Source organism: Lineus longissimus, chromosome 14 (genome assembly GCF_910592395.1).
Source record: "Lineus longissimus chromosome 14, tnLinLong1.2, whole genome shotgun sequence".
NCBI lineage: Eukaryota > Metazoa > Nemertea > Pilidiophora > Heteronemertea > Lineidae > Lineus > Lineus longissimus.
In genome coordinates this window covers 10664683-10689347 of record NC_088321.1, presented here as the reverse complement: position 1 = coordinate 10689347, position 24665 = coordinate 10664683, and the positions used below count along the sequence as shown (strand labels likewise).

The 24665-nt window shown below is 44.9% G+C and overlaps 2 protein-coding genes across 2 annotated transcripts in view; both read right to left on the bottom strand.

The window, feature by feature from the left end:
- The window catches only part of LOC135498671 (uncharacterized protein K02A2.6-like), a 238054-nt gene that overhangs the window by 41965 nt on the left and 171424 nt on the right, over window positions 1-24665 (bottom strand). The window lies entirely within an intron of this gene.
- On the bottom strand, window positions 10359-12934 carry LOC135498677 (ATP-dependent DNA helicase PIF1-like). The gene is made up of 4 exons (XM_064789059.1): window positions 12632-12934; window positions 12230-12438; window positions 10863-11660; window positions 10359-10677 (listed from the first exon to the last, which is right to left on the bottom strand). Exons 1-4 carry the CDS (start codon window positions 12932-12934, stop codon window positions 10359-10361), a joined length of 1629 nt encoding a protein of 542 aa, XP_064645129.1.

Genomic DNA, 24665 nt, shown 5'->3' with positions numbered 1-24665 from the left:
CACGCAGTATAAATACCAGTTCGCGCAATACTTCTCTTCATTCTTCGTTTCAAATACATGCTAGTTTCGATCGGTGCGCAAGACTACCGTCTGTCGATCTACTCCTCATTCCTTTGGTGCGAAATTCAAATTAGCGGTTTTCAAGAAAATCGTATTTTGGGAAAAATGAAAAAAATCGTATTTTGAAATTTGAATTCGGAAGGTCGTACAAGTGCGTTTTTTTCGTACATTGTACGCCTGAATCGTACATGTAGGCAGGTCTGCACACGGAACTTTTCGACAGTCCATCTCCATCACCGACCATTATTTGGAAGGACCCGCAAGCAAGGAAACAGAGACACACGCAAATTTGAAGTATGACAGGCAGTGCATGGCCACAGTCGGTCAGCCGCGTCAACTTTGGGCCGAATACTTCAACGAAGACCATTATTGTGTCAGACAGGAAACGATATCTGTCTTCCACCCCCTTGGCAGAGTACTTCTCCAAGGGATTTTGATGGTCTACGAGGCGTCTTTCTGGGCCTCGGGCCATCAAATATCGAAGGACAGACCGGTTGTGCCGGCGAAATTCCGCCATTTTGTGTCCTTCATTCCGACTTAAGTACGGTAGCTACCGTGCTTAAGTTTTTGGGGTACTTAAGTCGGCTAGGCGAGTTAGGATTCTTTGTGAATCAACTTAAGACAAAACTTAAGAAATTCTCATACTTAAGTCACCAAAACAGACTGAAGATTCTTTGAGAAACCGGGCCCTGATCATGCCTTAATTGTCAAATTGGTCGTTGCAAATAAACTAATAAAAAGTTAAATTTGACTCTCATGTATTGATTTATTTGTCTACCAATTTCCAATTCCGTTACACATTACTTTTGCCCAAGTTTGTCCTTCAAAACGCTGAAGAATATTTTCTTTTCCTCTGCCTCCAGCTTCATGCGATTGACTCTTTCCTGACTTCCCAAGTCTGAACGCCTCTCTTCAAGTGCTAATTTTTTTCTTTCATTTTCCATCTCCTCTCACCTTAGAGCTAATTCTTCTCTCCTAACCTCAACGTCCGCATCATTCTTCTTCTCTAAGTAGGTTATTACGTCCTCCTATTGCTTCTTCTTCCTTTTCGGAGCCGGACCCTCCCGAGCAGGCTCCTCACTCCCATCATCGGATTCCCTTGGCCCTAAAAAGGAAATGTGGTTTGAATTGGACATCATCGTGAGGAAGGCTTGCCCTTAAAAAGTATGCATTGTCATGATAGTTGATCGAGACTAGAGCCAGTGAAATATGTTGGCAGTTACATCCAATGAAAAATATCGTTGTTATTTATGATGGTAACCTTGGGACTTCTTTATCTTCTGGGAGCTGCATGGGTACTTGTATTATACGACACATAATCCGTTTCAGCCTCGACAAATGGTTCAAGGTGAACGTTTTGGTGTTTGAATAATAAATTTGGTGATGAATTTTACCTTCATTTGACCTACGGCCCTTCATGGCATTGGAGTATTTTCTCTGCGGTTTCTTTTTCCTTGTCTTTGGTCGCCAAAGCGACCTTCTCCGCATTATTTTCCTCGTCACGCTTCAAGTCTCTTACTTCCTGCAGCAAGTGCTGCATCTCTTCGTATGTCTCGTCCACTCCCGACCTGCAACATATAATATTTCCATTGCAATCAAGGAGATTCTTAATTTCCGAAGATTCTGGCGAAGATGGGTGCGAGTCGTGTGAGTCTTCTTAGTAGGGTGCTTTCCTCGCGAGTATAATGCCCCCCCCCCCCAGGTAAATAAAGTTACCGTCCTCAACTGCGATAAACTAGCCTGCATGGCGTGCAAAAATTGGGGAACGGTAAGGTGACGTCAACTTCATTACGACATCAGCCCCCGCAGAGGCCTTACTTATATCGCTAGAAAAATGCGATCAAGTCATTAGATAACAGCCTAGAAACTGGATTGAAATACGACATGCTAAGTCAGGAATAAGACCAAGACTTGTAAACTCCTGAACGAAATCCGAAATTTATACTTACTTTTTCCGACTTGCATTTTCCTCCTTGATGAACTTTTTTAGGAGCAACTCTGTGTGCTCGCGACACAACCTGGCATCAGCAGCGAAGCCCTGCTTGCACTTATTCAAGTTGTTGGCGATTTTCGTTCACAATGGGTTGCTCTTCCTACTGTCAAAGAACGGATTCGTGGCCACAATCTCCCGCAAGAGGAGAAGGTCGTGATGGGAATTGAAGCGAAATCGTGTATTTTTTTCTGCCATTTCTGAAAGGAAAGAATGGAAAGTTGTAGGACGCATTCTTTGTTTTTCTTATGACAATTCCGGCGAAGAGGAAATAAACGAAAAAGAACAATTTGAAAATCTGGGTGCGATTGACTCTGTCAACACGTGCTACTCACCACTTGATTCCTAATGTGTGGACTGACCGCAACTTGGGGGCTCCTTTCTCAAATATGAATTCTTTTGTGACACTCTTACAGCACTTAACATGTCGTAATAGTTGGACAACAAAATTTATTGAATCATTGAGCAATCACTACCTTCTAAAGGTCTCATCACCAGGTTAGAAAAATAAATGAGGCCTTTGTAACAGTAATAGAAAATTGGTCGATGGGGACGGCACTATTTCTACGATTTCACATATCGTTGGGACGGTACTGAGGTCAACCTTAGGTCAGAAATATAGCGTTTGCGTTAGTGTTACCGTTAACGGGACGATCTCTTGAACTCTCTATTAATTCATGTTTTTGATACCGTACTGTTTTTGTTGGATTTATTATCTTCCTGCAATTACTGCCAATTACACCCGTTGATTCCGATTATTGTCAAAGAGAGAACAGACTTGGCTTATTTGACATGTTTGATATCATGGGCATGTTTCTTTCAACTGGATCATGGAGTTAAATGCAAATACTTACCACCACTTCTTCCCAGATTGGATCCTTTTAATATTGATGGGGGGATGTCAACCTCATGCCGAACTGCAAAGTGCAAACACAGATATAAGGAATGTAGCAGAAAATGTATGTTGACAAGTTGGAACCATAGAGTCATCGAGTCGAATACCACAAGCCAAAAATAATGATATCCCTGTGTTCAGAGTCAAGAAATAGCTAATCATTATTATTAATTAATATTTTTTTTTATTTTTTTTAAAAATATTTTACTCTTGATTAACAACAGAACATACATATACAGGTACAACAATACAATGATACAAGAGCTGTTTTTATTAGCTCAGCTGAAAAGCTGAGCTATTCATATGAGTAAATGGTAGAATGAGTGTCCGTCTGTCTGTCTGTCTGTCTGTCTGTCTGTCCGTTAAACAGGCACGTTTCAAAACTATGGCGGATAGGCGATAGATTTTCCCTCTGAGGCGTTGAGACCCTTCAGGACTCCTGAATAGACCAAATGTGGGTCCGGCAGGATGAGCGGTTTGGCCACTAGGTGGCACCAAGCGAAATTTTCCAAAAACTTTTCCAGCAGCTGATTTCTCAGTTGGGGATCATGAATCAAATCTAATTTTATAGAGCAAAGCTTTCTCTTTCATTATCAATAGGCGTAGTTCATGAATTTCTCACCAGGTGGTGTTACTGGCGCAATTTAGTGAGCACCCCCCAAGAAGAGCATTTTAAATTTCGCGCGAGTTATCCCACGTCCAATCACACATGCAGCGAACGTCACGTCTCGAGTCTGCGCAGTTCAGACGTAAGGAGACCATGCTATGGAATAGATCGCGTTCTGTCAATTCAGAGGTAAGTTCTCATTAAATTCACAATTTCATAGGCGACAATATTTGGCTGCTTGTGTTATTGCATGTTGATGACATTAGGGAAGGCTTGGATTGTTTAATTGGATGTGATTAATTTGAAATAGTTCGTCGACGATCGTTGAAAAACGATCTGCGAAATGCAGCTTGGTTGGTCTGAGAAACGATGTCAAAGTCCGGCTTTAAATCATGGATTTCTCAACAAATAACTCTTGTCACATAGCAGAACTAATGTGAATAAACAAGACAATAATAAACATCGTTCTGATATCATCGGGTAAGGTTGCCAATGTACATAAACAGTGTAATTGAGGATCGACGCCAGCGATTTGAAATGTCAACAAACAGTAAATGCGATATGATACACACTGACACTTGCACACTGTACATAGCACAATGCTTCAAACGGGGCCGATTCATCACTCTTATCACAATGTATTCCCAATCATATCAATGAACTTCCTTGATCATTCGGCCCTAGCGCCTTATCAGTTGTTGTTGGCCTTGTATTTGATATAAAACTTGGCTAGCTTACCTATTCTATCAAAATTAAAATGTTATCTCCTCATCATGTTTTGCAGGACAGGAATGATCTGCAGCTGCATTTGAACATATTTGGTGACTACATCTCAAAGATGACCAAGAGAGAGGATCGAGCTATGACTTTGCACATCCCATCGACTTCGGTGTTCACCAGTGCAATCATCAGAAGAGCCAGGCAATTCTAGTATTCAAGTATTTCATTCTGTAATACTTAGCTCAAAATTTACTAAATAAAGAAAACCGCATGTGGCAGTTGGTTAAAAAAATCAAGTCTATCTGTTTAAAGTTTTTACTTGCTATCATTATTATCAACATTTCAATGGTGGCATTCTGCTAAGGTTTGTTAAGAGTTTCACTTGACTTAAGCAGGGTGTACACTAGTAAAATATTAGCAACATTTTACCAACATTTTACCAACATTTTACCAACATTTTACCAACATTTTACCAACATTTTACCAACATTTTACCAACATTTTTACAACAATTTTGCAACAAGCCCTTCAAGGCCCTGTATTTTACTAGTGTACACAGGCCTTTAGGCAATAATAAAGTTGGGTAGAGCATTTTGTTAATGTTACCCTTTTAGTTAGGGAAACTGGTGCCTTCTGCATTAGGTGGACCCCACTTACTCATCTGTCAGACCGGCCTCACACGTCGGCAGTAGAGTTTAAGGTCCAGTCTGCGAGATTTACCCATTTCTACCCAGCCAAAAGCGGGTGATTGGGCTAGTCTCTCCATGTGATTCAATTCGCATGGATTCTTGTGTCCCGGTGCTGAAAGGATCCCTCCACAAGGGCAGACTACATCCGGTGGCACTGAAGTATGGAAGAAAGACAGAAGACGACTAATTTGCGAAAAGGATCATCATCATCATCATCATGGTAACAGCTGAGGATGAATCATGTTGCTGTGTGTAGAATTGATGGTCCATTGCAAGGGTGGAGCTTGCTTGAAGTAGATTGCGCCAGTCTACCGTAATTCACTGTTACACATCCAGAAGCTAATATCCTTAGGCTTTGAGTCCTTAGTTTAGTAGAGTTTGACGAGTAATGTAATATATACGAACAACGCAGCAACAACTCAGCTGAGCGCCAGGCCCTTGGGCCTCTTGTTTATTTTACAATCCTGCTCTGCCCTATTACCCCCCAACCACCCACGCACACACCCACCCACTACCACCAATAACACCAACTTTCAGTCTGTCCTACTCAAATCTGGCTGTCCTGTCCATATTTATCAGTCCAAGTTTTAAAGGAAATCGAATGTTGGGTCCCATTTTTCAGAAAATGATTCAGTGCTTTTATTTTTATAAGCTATTTCTTGTTCCAGTTGCCTTATGTATTTAATTTCATATTTATATGCCTTTAGGTCTGGTGCCACCTTTTTGTTTCTACACTGATGTATAAATCGTTTTGCCAACATTATCAAAGTGTGCGAGAGGCGGTTATCAGTTCCATAAAATACTGTTGGAGCATTAATTTTAGTGTGCAAAAAAGATTAATCCAGGTCATAAAATCATTCCAGAACTTTTTGATTATTTCACATTTCCAATACGGGTGATATATATTTTCCTCATAGATATTACAAAATGTACATAGGTGATTTTCTTGAATTTTCCATTTCGTTAGCCAGAAGTTATTAACCAAAATATTGTTTAAAAATTTGTATTGAAAGTTTCTTGTCGCTGTGTCTAGTGAGTAATCTATGGCACCTTCTAAATATGTCTTCAATAGTTTCTCCGTCAGGAATTTTTACATACTTCACCGTTCTCACTTTTGGGCACTTTTTATGGCTTTTATCCAAGAATTGACAATAGATATAATGTGTGAGGGATTTTTTTAATGGTTTTAATCCTACTGTATAGATCTCTGCGTTGTTCAAATTATTTTGTTCTTCTTTAAATAGGTTGAATAACTCTTGCTTGTTTTTGATAGCTTGGACAATTCGGTACCAGTTGAACCACTCTTTTTGATGCAGACCTAGTTCATTAAAATTTCTTACCCCAATACCATCAGAGAGATCATGGATAGTGTTTATCCCCTGCTCGCTGAAGGGTTTATAGTAAATTGGTTTATGTCCGATTTGTATATCCTTATTGAACCATATGTAAGATTTTTTTGTGGCAGATTGTCCAACTTTAAACCAGCTTTTCAATAGTTCAATGTAAAATTTTGGCACCTTATTCTCGATTTGATATTCTTTCAATGATTTTATAGAGTAATTTGCAAATAAGAGTTTATTTACTTGTAATACACAGTCAATGAGGAAAGTTGAGAAACACTTTTTCCATACGTGGTCTTCAAGGTATATGTATTTTTTTACCCATTTGATTCGATTTGTTTCGATCATGCATCTTATGTCTGGAATATTCAAACCACCTTAATTAATTATTAATTAATTAATTATTAATTGGGTGTCAGAGCTATTGCCAAATGCCATTGTCAGGAGTCAAAAGAGATGCAGACCTGTTGCGAATAAGCTGTAAACAGTATAATCAGTAGGTCACATAATTACGGGTGTTGTAGTCATTACAATTGATAAAGTGTGCCAGTGAATGGAGTTTCTTTATGCTGTTGTATCTAAGTGCCTTATTGGGGTTTAAATGCTTACCTTCTGTCCTTGATAGGTGTGATATCCTTGAAGGGCTTACAGGCGTGTCACTAGTACTACTGGTACCATTACCAACATCAGATGCAGCTTGCGCCAGATAATTCAAGGTATCAAAGTCCTCCAAAGCTTCGGCAACAACCTGTCTAATGAAAGAATGTTGTGTCAATGTCACGATTACTCTATGAATTTCCAATGGGAATATCTCACTAGACAACTAGTCCAGAAAACAATTGATGATTTAATTAGTAGAGTTGATTTTAATAATTATTAGAGTCGAGATTCCTGTCTGTCAAACCTTGGACTTGGAGTAATAATACTTGACTGACATTGTCCAACTCTGACAAAGCAGCTAGTCCATAGAAACTTTATGTTTATGGGTACGGTATTTATAATTAGGGGACTTGTCATAGGTGTGCATGATGTGATGATAGAGGTGTAGCTGTCATATGGATGAGCTGTCAACATCAGCTGATCATACACTGTAGCACTGCACTCTGCACTTGTGTGTAGGCGTACAATACATTAGCACTAGCTGACTTACTACCGCGCCCTAGGCTAATAGCCTATATTTTCCTGTTCCACGGCCACTTCAAAAACAAACTGAGAAATAGGCATATATGTACGATCTCATGTCGTTTGAATGGCACGCTTACTTCTTTTCTTCATCATTAAATGTGAGAGGTTGAGAGATCAAACAATCTTCAGCGAAATGCAGCGAACACACAACACTCAATTCCACTCTCGACCGCTTGACAAACTGGACCCACTGACGGCGAATAGCTGGATCACTTGGGAATCGAAAAACTGTAATTTGTAATTCCCTGTTCGGAATGCTTTTATATCCCCCCCCCCCCCCCCAACACAGTAATTCGGCATTTTCAATCGCTCCTCTTGTACATTGCATCGATTGTGCACAAACAATGGCGGAGGGAGTCCCCTCTGTTGACGTCATCGGTCAGATTGGCAGAATGCCGAAGTGAGGCGGCTGTCTTCAGCGCGTGGCTGGGTTCTTGCGAATAATGTCAACAAAAAACGAAAACAGAGGCGAAACATGTAATATAAATAGACATTTATTGATAAGTGGGATACAATCAACACATGGAGGAATTTCCATTTTTTAAAATCTATTAAGACTTTGAAACTCTGATGATGGCGGCCACGGGTACGCTACAGTGGGCTGGTGTGTTAGTGTTCTATAAGTGATGTATTGATAAACGAAAAGAAATAACAAAAACTCAAGTTTATTTGAAAGTATCTGTATTTTGATTTGAAATCAATAAACTATCACAGGGAAAAACGGAGCCGGGTCTTATTACATGGACATGATTGAACAAAAAAGAAATGTACATGTAGGCTGAGCATAAATTGTACATGTTATTTACAATGTATAACTGTACATGAATGTGCACGAACAAAAAGGAAGGCAAGTGCCTCACTCAGAAATGAAGACGGAAGAAGTATCAGATTGATGTCCCCCACTGATTGATTGATGGAGAAGAAGGAGGAAGTATCAGATAGAGACGGTCATGTCCCCCACTGATTGATTGATATAGAAGAAGGAGGAAGTATCAGATAGAGATGGTCATGTCCCCCACTGATTGATTGATATAGAAGAAGGAGGAAGTATCAGATAGAGAAGGTCATGTCCCCCACTGATTGATTGATATAGAAGAAGGAGGAAGTATCAGATAGAGACGGCCATGTCCCCCACTGATTGATTGATATAGAAGAAGGAGGAAGTACCAGTTAGAGACGGTCATGTCCCCCACTGATTGATTGATATAGAAGAAGGAGGAAGTATCAGATAGTGACGGTCATGTCCCCCACTGATTCATTGATATAGTAGAAGGAGGAAGTATCAGATAGAGACGGCCATGTCCCCCACTGATTGATGGAGAAGAAGGAGGAAGTACCAGTTAGAGACGGTCATGTCCCCCACTGATTGATTGATGGAGAAGAAGGAGGAAGTATCAGATAGAGACGGCCATGTCCCCCACTGATTGATTGATATAGAAGGAGGAGGAAGTATCAGTTAGAGACGGTCATGTCCCCCACTGATTGATGGAGAAGAAGGAGGAAGTACCCTTTAGAGACGGTCATGTCCCCCACTGATTGATTGATGGAAAAGAAGGAGGAAGTACCAGTTAGAGACGGTCATGTCCCCCACTGATTGATTGATGGAGAAGAAGGAGGAAGTATCAGATAGAGACGGTCATGTCCCCCACTGAATGATTGATAGAGAAGACGGAAGAAGTATCAGATAGTGACGGTCATGTCCCCCACTGATTGATTGATGGAAAAGAAGGAGGAAGTACCAGTTAGAGACAGTCATGTCCCCCACTGATTGATTGATGGAAAAGAAGGAGGAAGTATCAGATAGTGACGGTCATGTCCCCCACTGATTGATTGATATAGAAGAAGGAGGAAGTATCAGATAGAGACGGTCATGTCCCCCACTGATTGATTGATATAGAAGAAGGAGGAAGTATCAGATAGAGACGGTCATGTCCCCCACTGATTGATTGATATAGAAGAAGGAGGAAGTATCAGATAGTGACGGTCATGTCCCCCACTGATTGATTGATATAGAAGAAGGAAGAAGTATCAGATAGAGACGGTCATGTCCCCCACTGATTGATTGATGGAGAAGAAGGATGAAGTGCCAGTTAGAGACGGTCATGTCCCCCACTGATTGATGGAGAAGAAGGAGGAAGTATCAGATAGAGACGGTCATGTCCCCCACTGATTGATTGATGGAGAAGAAGGAGGAAGTACCAGTTAGAGACGGTCATGTCCCCCACTGATTGATGGAGAAGAAGGAGGAAGTATCAGATAGAGACGGTCATGTCCCCCACTGATTGATTGATGGAGAAGAAGGAGGAAGTATCAGTTAGAGACGGTCATGTCCCCCACTGATTGATGGAGAAGAAGGAGGAAGTACCAGTTAGAGACGGTCATGTCCCCCACTGATTGATTGATGGAGAAGAAGGAGGAAGTATCAGATAGAGACGGCCATGTCCCCCACTGATTGATTGATAGAGAAGGAGGAGGAAGTATCAGATTGAGACTGTCATGTCCCCCACTGATTGATTGATGGAGAAGAAGGAGGAAGTATCAGATAGAGACGGTCATGTTTCCCACTGATTGATTGATAGAGAAGAAGGAGGAAGTACCAGTTAGAGACGGTCATGTCCCCCACTGATTGATTGATGGAGAAGAAGGAGGAAGTACCAGTTAGAGACGGTCATGTCCCCCACTGATTGATTGATATAGAAGAAGGAGGAAGTATCAGATAGAGACGGTCATGTCCCCCACTGATTGATTGATGGAGAAGACAGAGGAAGTATCAGTTTGAGACTGTCATGTCCCCCATCGATTTATAGAGAAGACAGAGGAAATATCAGAACATCATGTCCTCCCCTGGTTGATGGATACCATTGATGTATTATTACGACAGGATTTCTGGGTACACAACATTGTCTGTGTAGAGCCCTTGTTTGCCCTGATATCTACCATTCCTGTGAACCAACCAGATGTTCGCCTTCTCTCGGACTCGACTCATGGCAACGTAAAGTTGGCCATGGGTAAAGAAGTCCTGGCACTGGAAGATGCCGACCTTGGTTAGAGTCTGTCCCTGGGCCTTGTTTGAAGACATCCCAAAGCATATTTTGATTGGGAATTGTCTCCTCTCCATGTTGAACGGGAAGATCGCATCAGAAGGCCGAATAGGAGTTCTTGGGATAAAGATCTTTTCCCCGTGTGGACTCCTGTGGAGATTTCCGCCTCAAGAACATGGTCGTGCATACTTTTGACTGTGTACCTGGTGCCGTTGCAGTGACCGTTCGCTGGATCAAGATTCCGGAGGAGAATAATCGGGCACCCCTTCTTTACAGTCAATTTGTGAGGAGCCATCCCTGAGGGACACAGCGTGTTTTGAAACTCCTGTGGATACTGATGGATGTTTTCCTCATCCGGAAGTTTGTCAGAGCTCTTGTACAGCCGTTGCTCCCCTGGGAATTTCTCAATCATCAGCTGGTTTACTTCGTCGGCTTCTTTGTTCGTTGGACAAAGAATGGCCCGCGAGCAGAGCCATTCAGAAGAAATTTCATCCTCCGGCAAATCTCCCCAAACGAAGTTGCAGAGGCCTGCAAGCATTTTATCTTCTAACGTGTATTCCTCTGGTATCCGTATCTTGTATCGACCTAGGCTTCTTTCAGTTGAGATCTGCCCCTGTCCAATGCGCAGGAGTTCGTCAGCAAAGCTCATTGCCGAGTCCTCATCTGCGTTTACCCTCATGTTCTTGTTGAGCTTGAGAACATGGACCTGCGCCCATAGTGGGCTGCTTTTCAGGCAAGCGTCGATAATATCTACTCGATTACCATGTCTAACAACTGGTAGGATCTGCCGCCAGTCCCCAGAGAAGAGCACAGTAATGCCTCCAAACGTTTCCTCAGATTCTCTGATGTCTCGGAACGTGCGTTCCACGGTTTCATAGACGTTCCTATGTGCCATGGTGACCTCGTGAATCACAAGGAGCTTGCACCGCTGAATGATCTCCGCCGTAGCATCGCGTTTCGAGATGTTACACATGGAGGAATCATCCAACATCCGGACTGGAACTTTACATCTCGAATGCAACGTCCTCCCATTCATCAGTAATGTGGCTGCGATGCCACTGGTAGCCGTGGCCAAAGCAACATCTCCCCTGTTCCTGACATCGGCCAGGATTGTGGAGAGTAGAAATGTCTTGCTATAATTAAAATCATAGCAAAATCATAGCAAACTTTTGTCATATGTATTTTTAGCTCCTAGCACTGTATATTCAATCAGGCAGTATATATTTCTATCGCAAATTCAATTTCTGAATATTCATTCTCTGCCATAGAATTGCCCAGTAGATAAAGTTTATGAAAGATTCTCATCACCATCTTCCGTTCCAGCATCCAACCTCCTGAAGTAGCATGTCATCAGACCAGACAACTCCCGATTGTTGTCAAGCCTTTCCTGGAATTGACGCATTAACTGCTGCAGTAGGATTTGGTTCTGGACCTGCAGTTGCCGTTACCCTCCTCTGGAAACGGACAGTGATAGATAGATTGAAAACTTTCTAGAAACTCATCACTCTGCTGTTCATTGTTTCATGATTTATCTCTGTGTACATAATAACTGTGAATAAATTGCTGAATTATGCTTTTAATTCGGAAATATGCTTTGACGCTTTTGTATGGAAAGACCTAGATTTTAATTTCCAAAAATGGTAAATACCGATAGGCTGATGAAAAAAAGGAAGGAACAAAAACGTTTCTATAATAAACTCACCTTGGAACTTGGTTTTGGGCATCAGGATTCGCTGGACCTGGTTCCTCTTCATCTGGTGGTGGATTTTGTGGGTCATTTTGTCCATTGTTTGCTTGACCTGGTTGTGGTTCGTCTTCAGGCAGATTATTGTCTTGGTCATCATCCTGGTCATCGAGAGGTCTGGCGACGGGGTCTGCTGCCTCTCTTGCCTCTGCGTTTACCATGAAATCCTGAAAATAGCATTTTTTTTTCACACAAATTTTTTAAAATCATGCAGCAGCCAATGTAGATACTGGAAAGTATTGATTGTGACAACTGTAAAGTATTGAAATTGTGAGAAAATTGTATTTGAAACTAACATGAAGAACAATAAAAAAACAAAGCAAGTACTTAAAAAATGGACAGATGTGAAGTTTTATCTACCTGCAATGCTTGGGGATTGATGACATTCTCCAGTTCATATGCAAACCTGGCATCCCTACGATTGGGATCAGGGGGAAGATGTCCTGCAACTAAATCGCTCTGCGCGATTCGGCGTCTGACACTCTTCAACCTGTTTTTGATTGGCTGGAGATTTCCTGAGGCATAAATACGCCGAGCATGGGGAGTCAGTTGTTCTTGGCCTCCAAGGTGCGCTGCGATCCTTGCTGCATCATTACCAAATTCTTGTGTTGCTTCTTCGTATGCACGAATTTCAGCTTCAGTGACCCTGTCCGCTCGAGCCATCATGAATGAATGCTACAATCACAGTTCCAGGCACTGTACTTTCTGCACCGTACTGTTCGAAACAATAGCTAGACTGTTCCGGAATGTTCCAGCACAGTTCTGGCTTTGGTCATCCAACCATGGTATTCAATAGAATTTTTTAGATTGGACACCCAAGCCTAGACTATCATGATCAGTTGTGGTTTATTCGTGCAATAGATCTGTAATCTACCCTGGCACAGTAGGAACATTGAACTGTCCCGTTCAGGGGACAACTCTATTACGATTCACCTTTATATCGTTTATATCCAAACTATTTTTCACAGTTCTGCCCTCAATGGAACCAAGCTGTTCCTCAAGTTTGCAGAGCCTCTCCACGATAGAGATGCTGTTTATTTCCTTTGGATGCGCCCGAGGTACCGAAATTAGTTCAGTCGCCGGAACTGCCAGCATCGGCATCTTGTTTCCTTTATCCAAACCATTCAACGCGTTTATGATATCAATCGTGTTCGATTCCTCCACCTTTTTGAGATTGGTAGTTTTTCTGGAAACCATCCTACCAATCACTTCATCACCAACTTTCTCCCATAGAACTTTCTTCGCGGTCAAGATCTGACTCCTCGTGTAAAAGTCAAGTACAGCATTCTTGACCTGTTCATTCGTTCCCGATTGTAAACCGAACCACATGTAGGCTAACACCGGTTGTAGTATCACCGCGTCCCTCTGCTCACAGTCTTTCACCCCGTGGTCACCTGTGGCCTCATCTCGCGTACAAGTTTTTTCCACGTCATCATCACTTTCCCATTCATCGTTGGAGCCGCTATGCCTAATTATCTTAGAATCCGGACTGTTCTTGTCCTGCGGTGAGCGATCCTTCGATTTACGTTTTCGCTCACCACTATCAACCTGAGGTGTCAAATGGTCCTTTATTGATGATTGCGACGTACTAGCACACTGCTCCCTTTCCTTTAATCCCTTCGGTTCACTCATGCGTGACGATCACTGTATACCCGTATACTATGTACATGCACGAAATATAGTTATCGATGTACATGCACGAAATATTGTTATTGATACGGTTTTTCCTGACAAACTACGTCTGGAATTAAACCTTACTTTAGACCAAGTGCACACTGTCACTTACACCAGCATCAGCAAGTAATGTCCTGCTGCTCCTGAAACTGCTCAAAATTCGGGAAAAAGTCGACCGATCCACCGAGTGATCCTTTCAGTCTGCCATGTTGTTATATATATATTCGCTTCCATGATGACACACGACACATGTGTGTGATGGAAAAAAACAGCTGATGAAGTTTGACCTGTCCTTGACCTGTTAAAATATTCATGGTTACCAACAGCGATTTCGTCATTCACCGTTTGCTGATTGGAGAGGTTTGACCTGCTTAATATGCATGTTCACCTATCGATTTTTGTCATTCATTTTGCTGATTGGAGCACTATAAATAGTAGTGGGTGAGGAGCACATGAGATGGGAACTGATACAATACCTGCAACTGCGAAGAAGCGCTTCTTAGTTTCTGTGGCTTCGTCGCCCCTCGGAAATTTTATGATTTCGCTCATATATTTGATGATTTCATTCATGGTGGCCTTCACGATACGACACACGGAACTTTTCGACAGTCCATCTCCATCCCCGACCATTATTTGGAAGGACCCGCAAGCAAGGAAACAGAGACACACGCAAATTTGAAGTATGACAGGCAGTGCATGGTCACGGTCGGTCGGACGCGTCAACTTTGGGCCGAATACTTCAACGAAGACCATTATTGTGTCAGGCAGGAAACGATATCTGTCTTTCACCCCCTTGGCGGAGTACTTCTCCAAGGGGTTTTGATGGTCTACGAGGCGTCTTTCTGGGCCTCGGGCCATCAAATATCGAAGGACAGACCGGTTGTGCCGGCGAATTTCCGCCATTTTGTGTCCTTCATTCCGACTTTAGTACGGTAGCTACCGTGCTTAAGTTTTTGGGGTACTTAAGTCGGCTAGGCGAGTTAAGATTCTTTGTGAATCAACTTAAGACAAAACTTAAGAAATTCTCATACTTAAGTCACCAAAACAGACATAAAATTCTTTGTGAAACCGGGCCCAGCAATCTGTTTCCAAATATCTTCTTTCTTCTTGCAATCTTTGTGTGTGGGGAGACTCTTGTCATATAGGCAAGGGTTTTTTTGAACTTCAAGAATGAGCTGATGGGTTTTTTCTTCCTCAGCCTTTCTCGCCATGTCCACAATTTCCAAATAACCAAGTTCAACATTCACTTCGCAGACCGCCCTTTCTGTTACACAAGCAGAAAAATACATAATATCGGTTGATCACACAACACGCAATTGAAATCACGGAATGTGATCTGCACAAAAAAGAAATTTTCTTTATGATGCGGATTACGTAGCGGTGACCGTTCCGCGCCACGGCCAAGTGGACACTTTTGTTTGATAAACCATTGAACATTTTGTTCCGTTGTCAAGGAGCGTGTCACGGTCCGTGAAAACGCATTGAAATCCGGTAAAGTGGGTACAGGCCTTAAGGCAGGCCTAGGGTCAGACTACTATTTTTTATTTAATCTAGCTAGAGGTAATTCTTTAAAAACAACCAGATTTTAAGATATCAAAAAGCCTTGACCTGTTTTTTTATCATAAAATCAAAAACAAAAGAGTAAGGTTTCCCTTTATTATTAAAGACCCATTTTTTTCAATCAACTCCAGTAATAGTATAGGCCTATATATAAACATTTATTGTTATCTCTACGTTATGCTTCTAAACAAAATAAGTTTGAAAATATATATAGGCCTACACTTTTTGGGGGGACAAAATGCATGCAATCTCATTCATAATCATTTTGTTTGGACGAATACTTCATCACACTTACTTGAATTTGCTCTGTCTGACGATGGGGCACTGTAAGCAGCAGTAGATGCAGATGCAGATGCCGGCCTGCTACTACTACTAGGCATAGTAGGGAAGGCCCCACCAGCAGCAATCGACATTGGCCTAGAAAATGAAGTGCGTGGCCGAGGAGGCGGAGGACGACGACGTGGTGTAGAATCAGGGTTTATACTCAGGTTTATATCACTAGCATCTGCTGGGGGCTGTCTCGGCTGCAGCTGATCGGGCTGCTGCTGGTCTAAAATCTGCACTACTTGCTGAAGCAGTAGCGCTGCCTGTTGCAGCTGCGACTGGTCGCACATTTTTAAAATTGCAACGAAAGTAGCCTACGCATGTACGCACTTTCTGACAGTGACAAGTACCACGTGTTGAGGCCAACTGACAGTAGTGTCGCTTACAGCAAAAACAATACGATAATGTCAATATGCGACAGTGGCGCCACATAACGGATTTTTTGGAACTTCTATCCCTCACGAGATCTATCGCTCACGGTTCTAGAACCTGCGGATTCTAGGGCTCGCGGTATGTATCCCTCACGACGATTCTAGGAAATGCAGATTTTAGAAATTACAGCTATATGCGCCACGAACTATACGCCTCATCGGCTTCTAGGAGTCACTTGCTATCCCTCGCGCGTTGGTGAATATTTGCGGCAATAACCGCCCATAAATACCCCCTTCTGAGACAACATGTCCAAGCCACTTGAGACTATGACGAAGCAATTTACATTTAGAGGGCTTCAACTTCATATTGGCTTGTCGTAGCCGCTCAAACACTGCTCGGAGTTGTTTGATGTGCTGTTCAAATGATAGTGCATGAACGATAATGTCATCAAGATACACCAGGCAATACTCTAACCCACCAAGGACGATGTTCATTAGTCTTGTGAACGTGGCTGGGGCACCAGTGAGCCCAAATGGCATAGCCAACCATTCGTATTGCTTGACTCCTGAGACAAAAGCTGTCTTCGCACGATCTTCTGGGGCCACGCCCACTTGCTAGTAACCACTGACGCAGTCAAGGCTATTGAACCAACACAAACCTGCTAGTTTGCCTAGAGTATCCTCTATACATGGCAATGGTTGGGCTGACTTCACTGTACATTCATTGAGCTTCCGATAGTCCACACACAGACGAAAGCTTCCATCGTGCTTGCGAGCCAGAACTATCAGTGAACTCCAAGGCCCCGTAGCTTCTCTGATCAGATTCTTTTCCAGTAGCTCTTGAGTTGTCTCATCCACAAAATGTTGCCTGTGTGGTGGTTCTCTTCGCGGTCGTTGTTTCACAGGCTGGGCATCCCCTGTTTCTATGGTGTGTTCGACCAATATGTGGTATGACCAATGTCAAAGTTACTCATCGAAAATATGTCTTAAGTGCCAGTTCGTGGTTGGACCATGCAAAATGTGCTAAGGTGGTGTCCCACCAAAATCAATGAAATTTGGTGGAGACATACCTTAGGGCTAAACTATAAAGAATATAAAATATGAGCAAATTCGATTCAGGGGTATGCCCAAATTTAGACTCGATAGTTTCAGGGCCCAGCGGGTGGCCATTTTTTCATGTACTTCAAGAGGTCATCTTTGAGTACTCATAGAAAAAAAACAGTTTTACCTGTGTTACTCCAACTTGGCAAGGTCCTTTCCTATCATATTATCTACCTTTCCATAAAAGGTCATAAAAGATATTGGTAGCATAAGGGAGAAATGGCAAAAACCACACCCCCTACCCCCAAAAGGCCTATCTTCACATGCCCATGTTCAGGGCCCATTTACCCGGCTTCTGCGGGTATTCAGATCATGTGACTTGCCAGGGATTACAGGCAGGACACATGCTTACACAATCTGAAAGAAAAGAAAATCCTTGCCCACGGTTATCGTTAATGAGTGGTAGTCCTCTTACGTAAGACCATTCATAGGCCTTTTAGCACAATTTATACAGTGCTGCCATCTGTTGTCAACTTATGAAACTAAATTTTCATTCCACTTTGGCCAGATGATATTTTTCAACAGTGATGCACAACATGGGAGAATAAATGGCTGAAATGTAGGCCTACCTACAATGTAGGAGGAAACCAGAATATCCTGAAATCCTTTGTTCTTCCCATTTAGAGTCCGAAATTTATGGGATTTTCTTAGTTCCAGTCACTTGGCGACCCAGGCTAGGGCCAAGACCTCTGAAGATGAGCTTTCTTCTTGCTGCCTCCAACATCAAGGCAATAAGCTGGCAGTCCTTGCGTAATGTACTTGAACTTGACATTTGGCAGCCAAATGTCGAAATGAACCGATCGCTGAACTGTCTAGCAACTCGCTCCGCCGACTGGTCAGGGATTGCAACACATTCAAGCCACTTCGAGAACTGGTCGATTAGACAGAGCACATACACATCCCTTGGCTACTTGGTGTAAAAGGGCCCAGCAGGTCAATGTGGAGTCTCTCCAGTGGTAATCCGGCATGCTAGGGAACCAAGCCTGCCTTTGTCCTGCCGTATTTCTTTTGGACACTGCATTCCCTACAGGTAGCCACATACAACTTGATCTCGCTCGACATTGCGACCCAAAAGAATGATTGCTTGACACGAGCCACAGTTTTGTCCTGGCCCAAGTGCCCAGCTGCCTTGGCGTCATGACAGAGTCGCAAAACGTCGGTTTTCAAGCCCTCAGGAACCACTAGTTTTAAACGCGGAGGTGCAGCGGTGGACTCCCACCTACATTCGCACAGAACCGCTCCCATTGACTATGGGCTCTGGCACAATAACTGCAACCGCCACACAGCAAGGAATCCAACCTTTCACCAGCTAGGAAGCAGTCGCATTCCCTGAGAGGGTCCGGTATTCGGGAGAGTGCGTCGGCATTCAAGTGCCTCCTGCCAGGCCTGTGTTGGATCTCCATGTCGTACTGCGACAACTCCTCCAGCCACCTGGCAAGATGACCGTGCGGGTTTTTGAAACGCATCAACCAGGCCAGAGAGCCATTGTCTGTCCTTAGGGTGAAGGTCCTACCCAGCAGGAAGTGTCTAAACTGCCTAGTAAATTTAACTACGGCTAGGAGCTCTTTCCTAGTGGTGCAGTAATTCCGCTGAGCTGGGATCAGGGTGTTGCTGCCACAGGAAACAGTGCGCTCCTCCCCATCTTGTACCTGAGACAACTCTGCCGCCACCGCTGTTCCCGACGCATCCGTGTCCAGGATAAACCTCCCCTCCGGCAGTGGAAAAGCTAATCTTGGTGCAGACATCAAAAGCTTCTTCAGGTGCTCGAAAACCTGGTGGGTGTCTTCCCAGAGGAAGGGCATCGACTTCCTGCTGTCCGCAATCAGACGCTGCAGGGGACCTTTTACTGCGGCAAAGTTTGGAACATGGGCCCTGTGGTAATTCACGTAGCCCACAAAGGACTCTAGCTCCTTGCGTAGGACGGGGAAGGCCAACTTTTGATAGCATCAATCTTCTTCGGACTTATCTGTATCCCATCCTTGGAGACGAGTTTGCCTAGGAATTCGTCTTCCCTCTGGAACAGGTTACACTTGTTCGGTCGCAGCTTGATTTTGTGTTCGCGGAATCTAACAAAGGTCTCTCGGAGGTTCTTCATGTGGTCCTCAAATGTTTTCCCTAAGACAATCACATCGTCTACATATGCCAAGACCGTCTTCCACGTGAGGCCCCGTAGTACCAGCTCCATCGCCCTCTGGAATGTCGCCGGCGCTTTGCAAAGACCAAAGAGCATCCGTACGTGCTGGAAATCGCCAAACTTTGTTGAAAAAGCAGTATTGGGGCGATCAGCCTCCTTTACCAGTATGTTATAGTATCCCGACGCTAAATCCAGAGTGCTGAAGAACTCGCTGCCGGCCAGCGTCTCCAGACACATTTCTACAGATGGAATTCGGAAGGCATCCTTCTTAGTGACCCCGTTCAGCGCTCGGTAGTCTAGGCAGGAACGGACCAAACTGACTTTCTTCCGGACTAAAACTTGGGGAGAAGACCAAGCGGAATTGGCTGGTTCGATAATGTTGTCCTCGAGCAAGTTCCCCAAGTGTCCCTCTTCTTCTGGCTCGAAGCTGATGTGAGTTCTACGCACCTTTTGCTTGATAGGCGGGTGGTCCCCAGTGTCAATGCTGTGCTCCACCCCGGGAATGCAACCGACATCTAGCGCATGCCGCGAAAAGATATCCTGGAACTCAATTAGCAATTCCCCCACAGCCACGGACTGCGCCTCATCCAGTTTTGCTGTCGACCGCTCGAACAGATCCACAAGGTGGGATGGCATGTTGGCCCTAACTGTTTGAAGGTCTTTCAAGTCGACTAAATCGTTGGGAGCCGTCGCAATTCTTGCCGCCTGGGGAAGTGCAGGTGGGTCTTTCTCTTCCACGAGTTCCACATCCTCGGTTACGTTCCCGATCCTGGTGCCTTTGGCCAATTTGATGGGGCGATCGGTCAAATTGAGCATATTCAGAGTGATCCGCTCCTGGTTTTTCGCTAACACCGCGGGTATGACCAAACCCTCTATCTCCACATCCGGTTGGAAAACCACGCACGTGTTTCGCCGCACTGGTCTAATTATGCGCCCCGTAAAATAGAGACCGCCATTAGGTGGCACTGTTAGTTGCTTGGTAGTCTCCACCCTTTTTACGAAGAACTCTCCTTTAGGGTTCCGCTTAATAGGGTCGGGGAAGGAACCGACTTCTCCGGCGCACCTCCCGACTTCTCCGACGCACCTCCTGACGCAGGGGAGAGACGCGTTCCGATTGGCCCAGTGGCTGAGGCGAGGGAAAGAGTGCCATCCTCCAAGTTGATGACTGAGCTGTTTTCCGCCAGAAAGTCTAGCCCAAGGAGCAACTTGTCAGTTATCGGTGCCACAAACACATCCAATATGACCTTGCGTCCACCCAGTTCCAGCACATTCCCCTTGGTGAGGAACACCTCCATATATGCATCCTTCCCTGCCCCCTTTATTCTCAGGGCATTCCCGAGAGCAGGTGGGTTCTCCCTGGACTTATAAAAATCGAAATTCGCTACCGTCACCTGAGCCGCGGTATCAATTACCGCCTTCACCGACGCCCCGTTTAACGTGCACGATACGGTAAGAGACAACCCTTCAGGACGGGAGAAAACTTTCGCAATTTGTGGAACCGTGGACGTGTTTTTTCTGGGAAGTGTGTAAACTGACACCTTTATTCCTGATTCCTTGAAGACTTCAACCAGAATTTCCTCCACGATCCCGCAGCCGATACGTGGCAGAGCAACATTCCGCCAGCCTCGTTTCCTCAGCTGATCCCTAAGGGAAACGACTGACGCCCTCAGGGAGGAGTAGGACGGTTTGTCTTGGACCTTCTCTTTTATGACCAAATAGTAGATTGGCCGATTGTTCTGCAGCAGGACCCCCGCACCTCCAACCTGCAGGTCCTGTTTCCGCAACTTTGCCACACCTCCAAACTGCTCTCGGAAGGTTTTGGCTATTCCAGGCCCCATTACCAGGTCAGCACTGACACAATGTGCCAACGGAAGATTCCCTACGCTAAACAAATCCCCTTCCACATACTTCAATTGAAATCCACGGCCGTTATTTAAGCTATTGTTCTGGGTCAGACCGTTAGGCCCAGAACTTGCACGTTTAACGGATGGGCAGGAGAGGCTGGTCTCTGTGTCCTCTTCGGACAGTCCGTGGCGGAGTGGCCCTCCTCCTGGCAGAAGAAGCACCCAGTTCGGCTGGGTGATGGTGACCTTCCAGGAGATCTTGAAGCAGGACGGCCATTCCAGGGTCGTTCTGAGCCTGCTGTCGTCTTAACAGAGGCAGGGTTCCAGAGCTGGTAAACTTTACCATTAGACGTGACGAACCCCGGCACAGCAGATGAGCCCGAGGGACCCGTTGCAGGTTGCGCATTGGACGAGGGGGCGTGGGAGCTCTCACATGCCTTATTCAAACCTGATCGTCCTCCTCAGATTCCTCTGGAAAGCTGACTCGCCTACTTGACATTGTAGGCTTTGAGGCGGAGCCAAACAGAGCTTTGCGATTTGCAATGGCGGACTTCATATATTTCAACGCCTGTTCGACATTCAGAGGCTCTTTATCAAAGGAAACCTCCGCCGCATGTTTATCCTTGCACCCCGTAGAAAGGCTTCCACGGCAAGGTTATCCACCGTCCCCTGTCTTGCCCCTGGGTGGGCATCCACTGTAAGGAAATAAACCCGCTGGGAGTATTCTTCAAGCGATTCCTCCTCCTTCTGTCGTACCGTCATAACTTTTCTCCGAGCGACAGAAGGCAGTGGACTAGCTCCCGGTACTCAGTTAGATTCAGCTTTACCGCATACTCGAGCGCTCGGTCTGTCAGCCAATCAATAAGCCTCGATCCCTTTTTGGTACTAGACCAACCATGGCGAGCTGCCGTCCTCTCAAACTGGAAGATGAATCCTTCCCAATTCTTATCCTTCCGCTCATTTTATGTCTAGTTGGCGACTTGCTGTGGTCCCGCGGACGGCGTCGAGGTGCATAGTCATCATTATCTGATTCATAGCCCTGACCGCGCGCCGGAGTCCTGCTGCCACCAGGCGAACATGGTCGCGTACGGGCCACCTCGGCCTCTTCTTCTGAGTCTGACTCCCCCGGTGTCTGGCACAATCCACCCTCGGCCTATCACGGGCCGGCAGGTTGCCCCTTCTACGATCGCGACGATGACTTGCATCAGAATCGGCCTCATTATAGGTTAAGTCACATCTGGGCGTCTCCCTGTACTGGTCCTGCCCATATCCCACCCACTTATGCTCATGGTGCCCCCGGTAGTTGCGGGACATCGGCTGAATGACGAACTCTCTTTCCTCACGATTCCCAGGCCCTCCACGTGGAGTTTCCATCTGCCCACCATTCTCCAACTTGATTCCTCCCGGAGCACGGAAATCCGGGGGTAGACGCAGTGTTCCGAAGTCCAGAGGCGGAACTGAGAGGTCCGGTTTTGGCACAATCCCATGACGTCCTTCATATCGTCCTTGGTTACTAGTCTCCGGCACCGTCGACCTGTTCTGGCTACTCCAAGAGTACATTTGACTCCGGCTTGCCCAGGAGTATTTATGGGCCTGAGTTTTCTCGTCTGAACGACAATCCTGGCTTTTTTCCCTCCCTTTGGGAACCTCTTACTCGTCAATCATACTCTCCTTGCGGCGCACCTCCGCCTGAAGGGCCTTCAGTCTCCCTTCCATCTCTCTTTGTTCTTTTTCCTTCCGGTCAAATAACTCATCTCGCCTCCTGAGCTCTTCCTTCAATGCAACCAGCTCCATGTGTTCCTGATTGTACCGCCTTTCCTCAAATTCGCAATGCTCTTCATAGGAGGTCAACATTTGCTTCATTTGCTTGTGCTTGTGCACCTCCGCTTGAAGGGCCTTCAGTCTCCCTTCCATCTCTCTTTGTTCTTTTTCCTTTCGGTCAAATAACTCATCTCGCCTCCTGAGCTCTTCCTTCAATGCAACCAGCTCCATGTGTTCCTGATTGTACCGCCTTTCCTCAAATTCGCAATGCTCTTCATAGGAGGTCAACATTTGCTTCATTTGCTTGTGCTTCGTGTCAGAAGCCTCATTGCGCCTCCTGAGTTCCTCTTTCAACACAACCAGCTCCATGTGTTCCTGATTGTACCGCCTTTCCTCGCTTCTGAAACGCCCCTCGAAGGAGGCCGATACTTTTTAAAGCTGCTTGTCATACTGCTCGTCCCTGCGGCTGAGCTCCTCCTCCATATCATGCATCCGATGTTCTGACACATCAAGCAACCCTCGGATCCTATCTAGCTCAGATATCAGTAAGTGCTGCTCTCCTGCGTCACCTATTAGCGAGCCAGCACCCTGCTCCTGCTGAACAGGCGTCACCATGACACTACGGCAATCCTGGTCAAAACACAACTCTAACTTCCCCTTCAAGAACAAATCGAACCAAAGAGAGAATTCTGTCTTCGTCTCTGTCAAGACTTGGTTTAGGGACACCTCCACGTTCTTCTTACAAAAACTGCTGTATCCTGCCCGCCTTCTTCTTTCCAATACCAGTATTCAGTAGCTGCTCCTCCGTGGCGTGTGCCAGGGTAAATGGGACCATAGGACCTCCTCTCCCCTCCTGCCCAACTGATGCTACACTCGTCTGGCTGGAATCAGTGGAGTGCTCCCCACTGTAAATCTCCTCCAAATCTTGCTGACGAGACATACTAGGTTTTGGCTTGTCCTATTTTCAATCCGTTATCACCACAACAACCACTTCTCTGAACTAATTAGCCACAGAGAAACTTACACGTGACCAACACAATCCAAAAACTTCTAGCTATTAGCCAAACAGTTATTCTCATGTGCCGAACACCAAAAACTATAGCACAACAATGATTAACCAGCGACAAACACAATCCAAAAACTTCTAGCTATTAGCGAAAAATTCAATATCTTGCGTAGAACACCAAATCAATCATACAGACATACAAGTCAAATCACAACAATCAATCAATAATGGATGTCATCAGAGCCACATTCGCTAGAAAGGCAATTTGTCGTACTAATACCTTGTATTCACAATGTACGGTAGCACAATGTCGAGCTAGTGATTGGAATTAACGATGTCCATACCTACATTCAATACATCAATACTGTGATAAATCTCGTGTGATATATATCGTGCGGGTGCCGCGGTGTCCCACGTCTTGTACTTACAGGTAAATACGATCAGTTGCCGCTTGGGTCTTCTTTGCCGAAAGGTCTTGGTCCTCAGTAGGTATCGTGTGTCATCTGGCAAACCGGGAAGAGAACGGACCTTTAATAATGCGCGCCTGTCACGTGGCTGGCTGATGCCGCCTGCCTAGCACGTGACCTCAGCCAATCCCGCGGCGGCGCGACCGGGCGAG

What these genes read in the sequence shown, in the direction of transcription:
- LOC135498677 (XM_064789059.1), bottom strand. Translation starts at nt 12,934, where the DNA reads ATGGCTCGAGCGGACAGGGTCACTGAAGCTGAAATTCGTGCATACGAA. An exon ending in TCAATCCCCAAGCATTGCAG is followed by an intron (nt 12,439 to 12,631) that starts GTAGATAAAACT and finishes TGCTATTTTCAG; the next exon opens with GATTTCATGGTAAACGCAGA. An exon ending in GCCCAAAACCAAGTTCCAAG is followed by an intron (nt 11,661 to 12,229) that starts GTGAGTTTATTA and finishes TTTTAATTATAG; the next exon opens with CAAGACATTTCTACTCTCCA.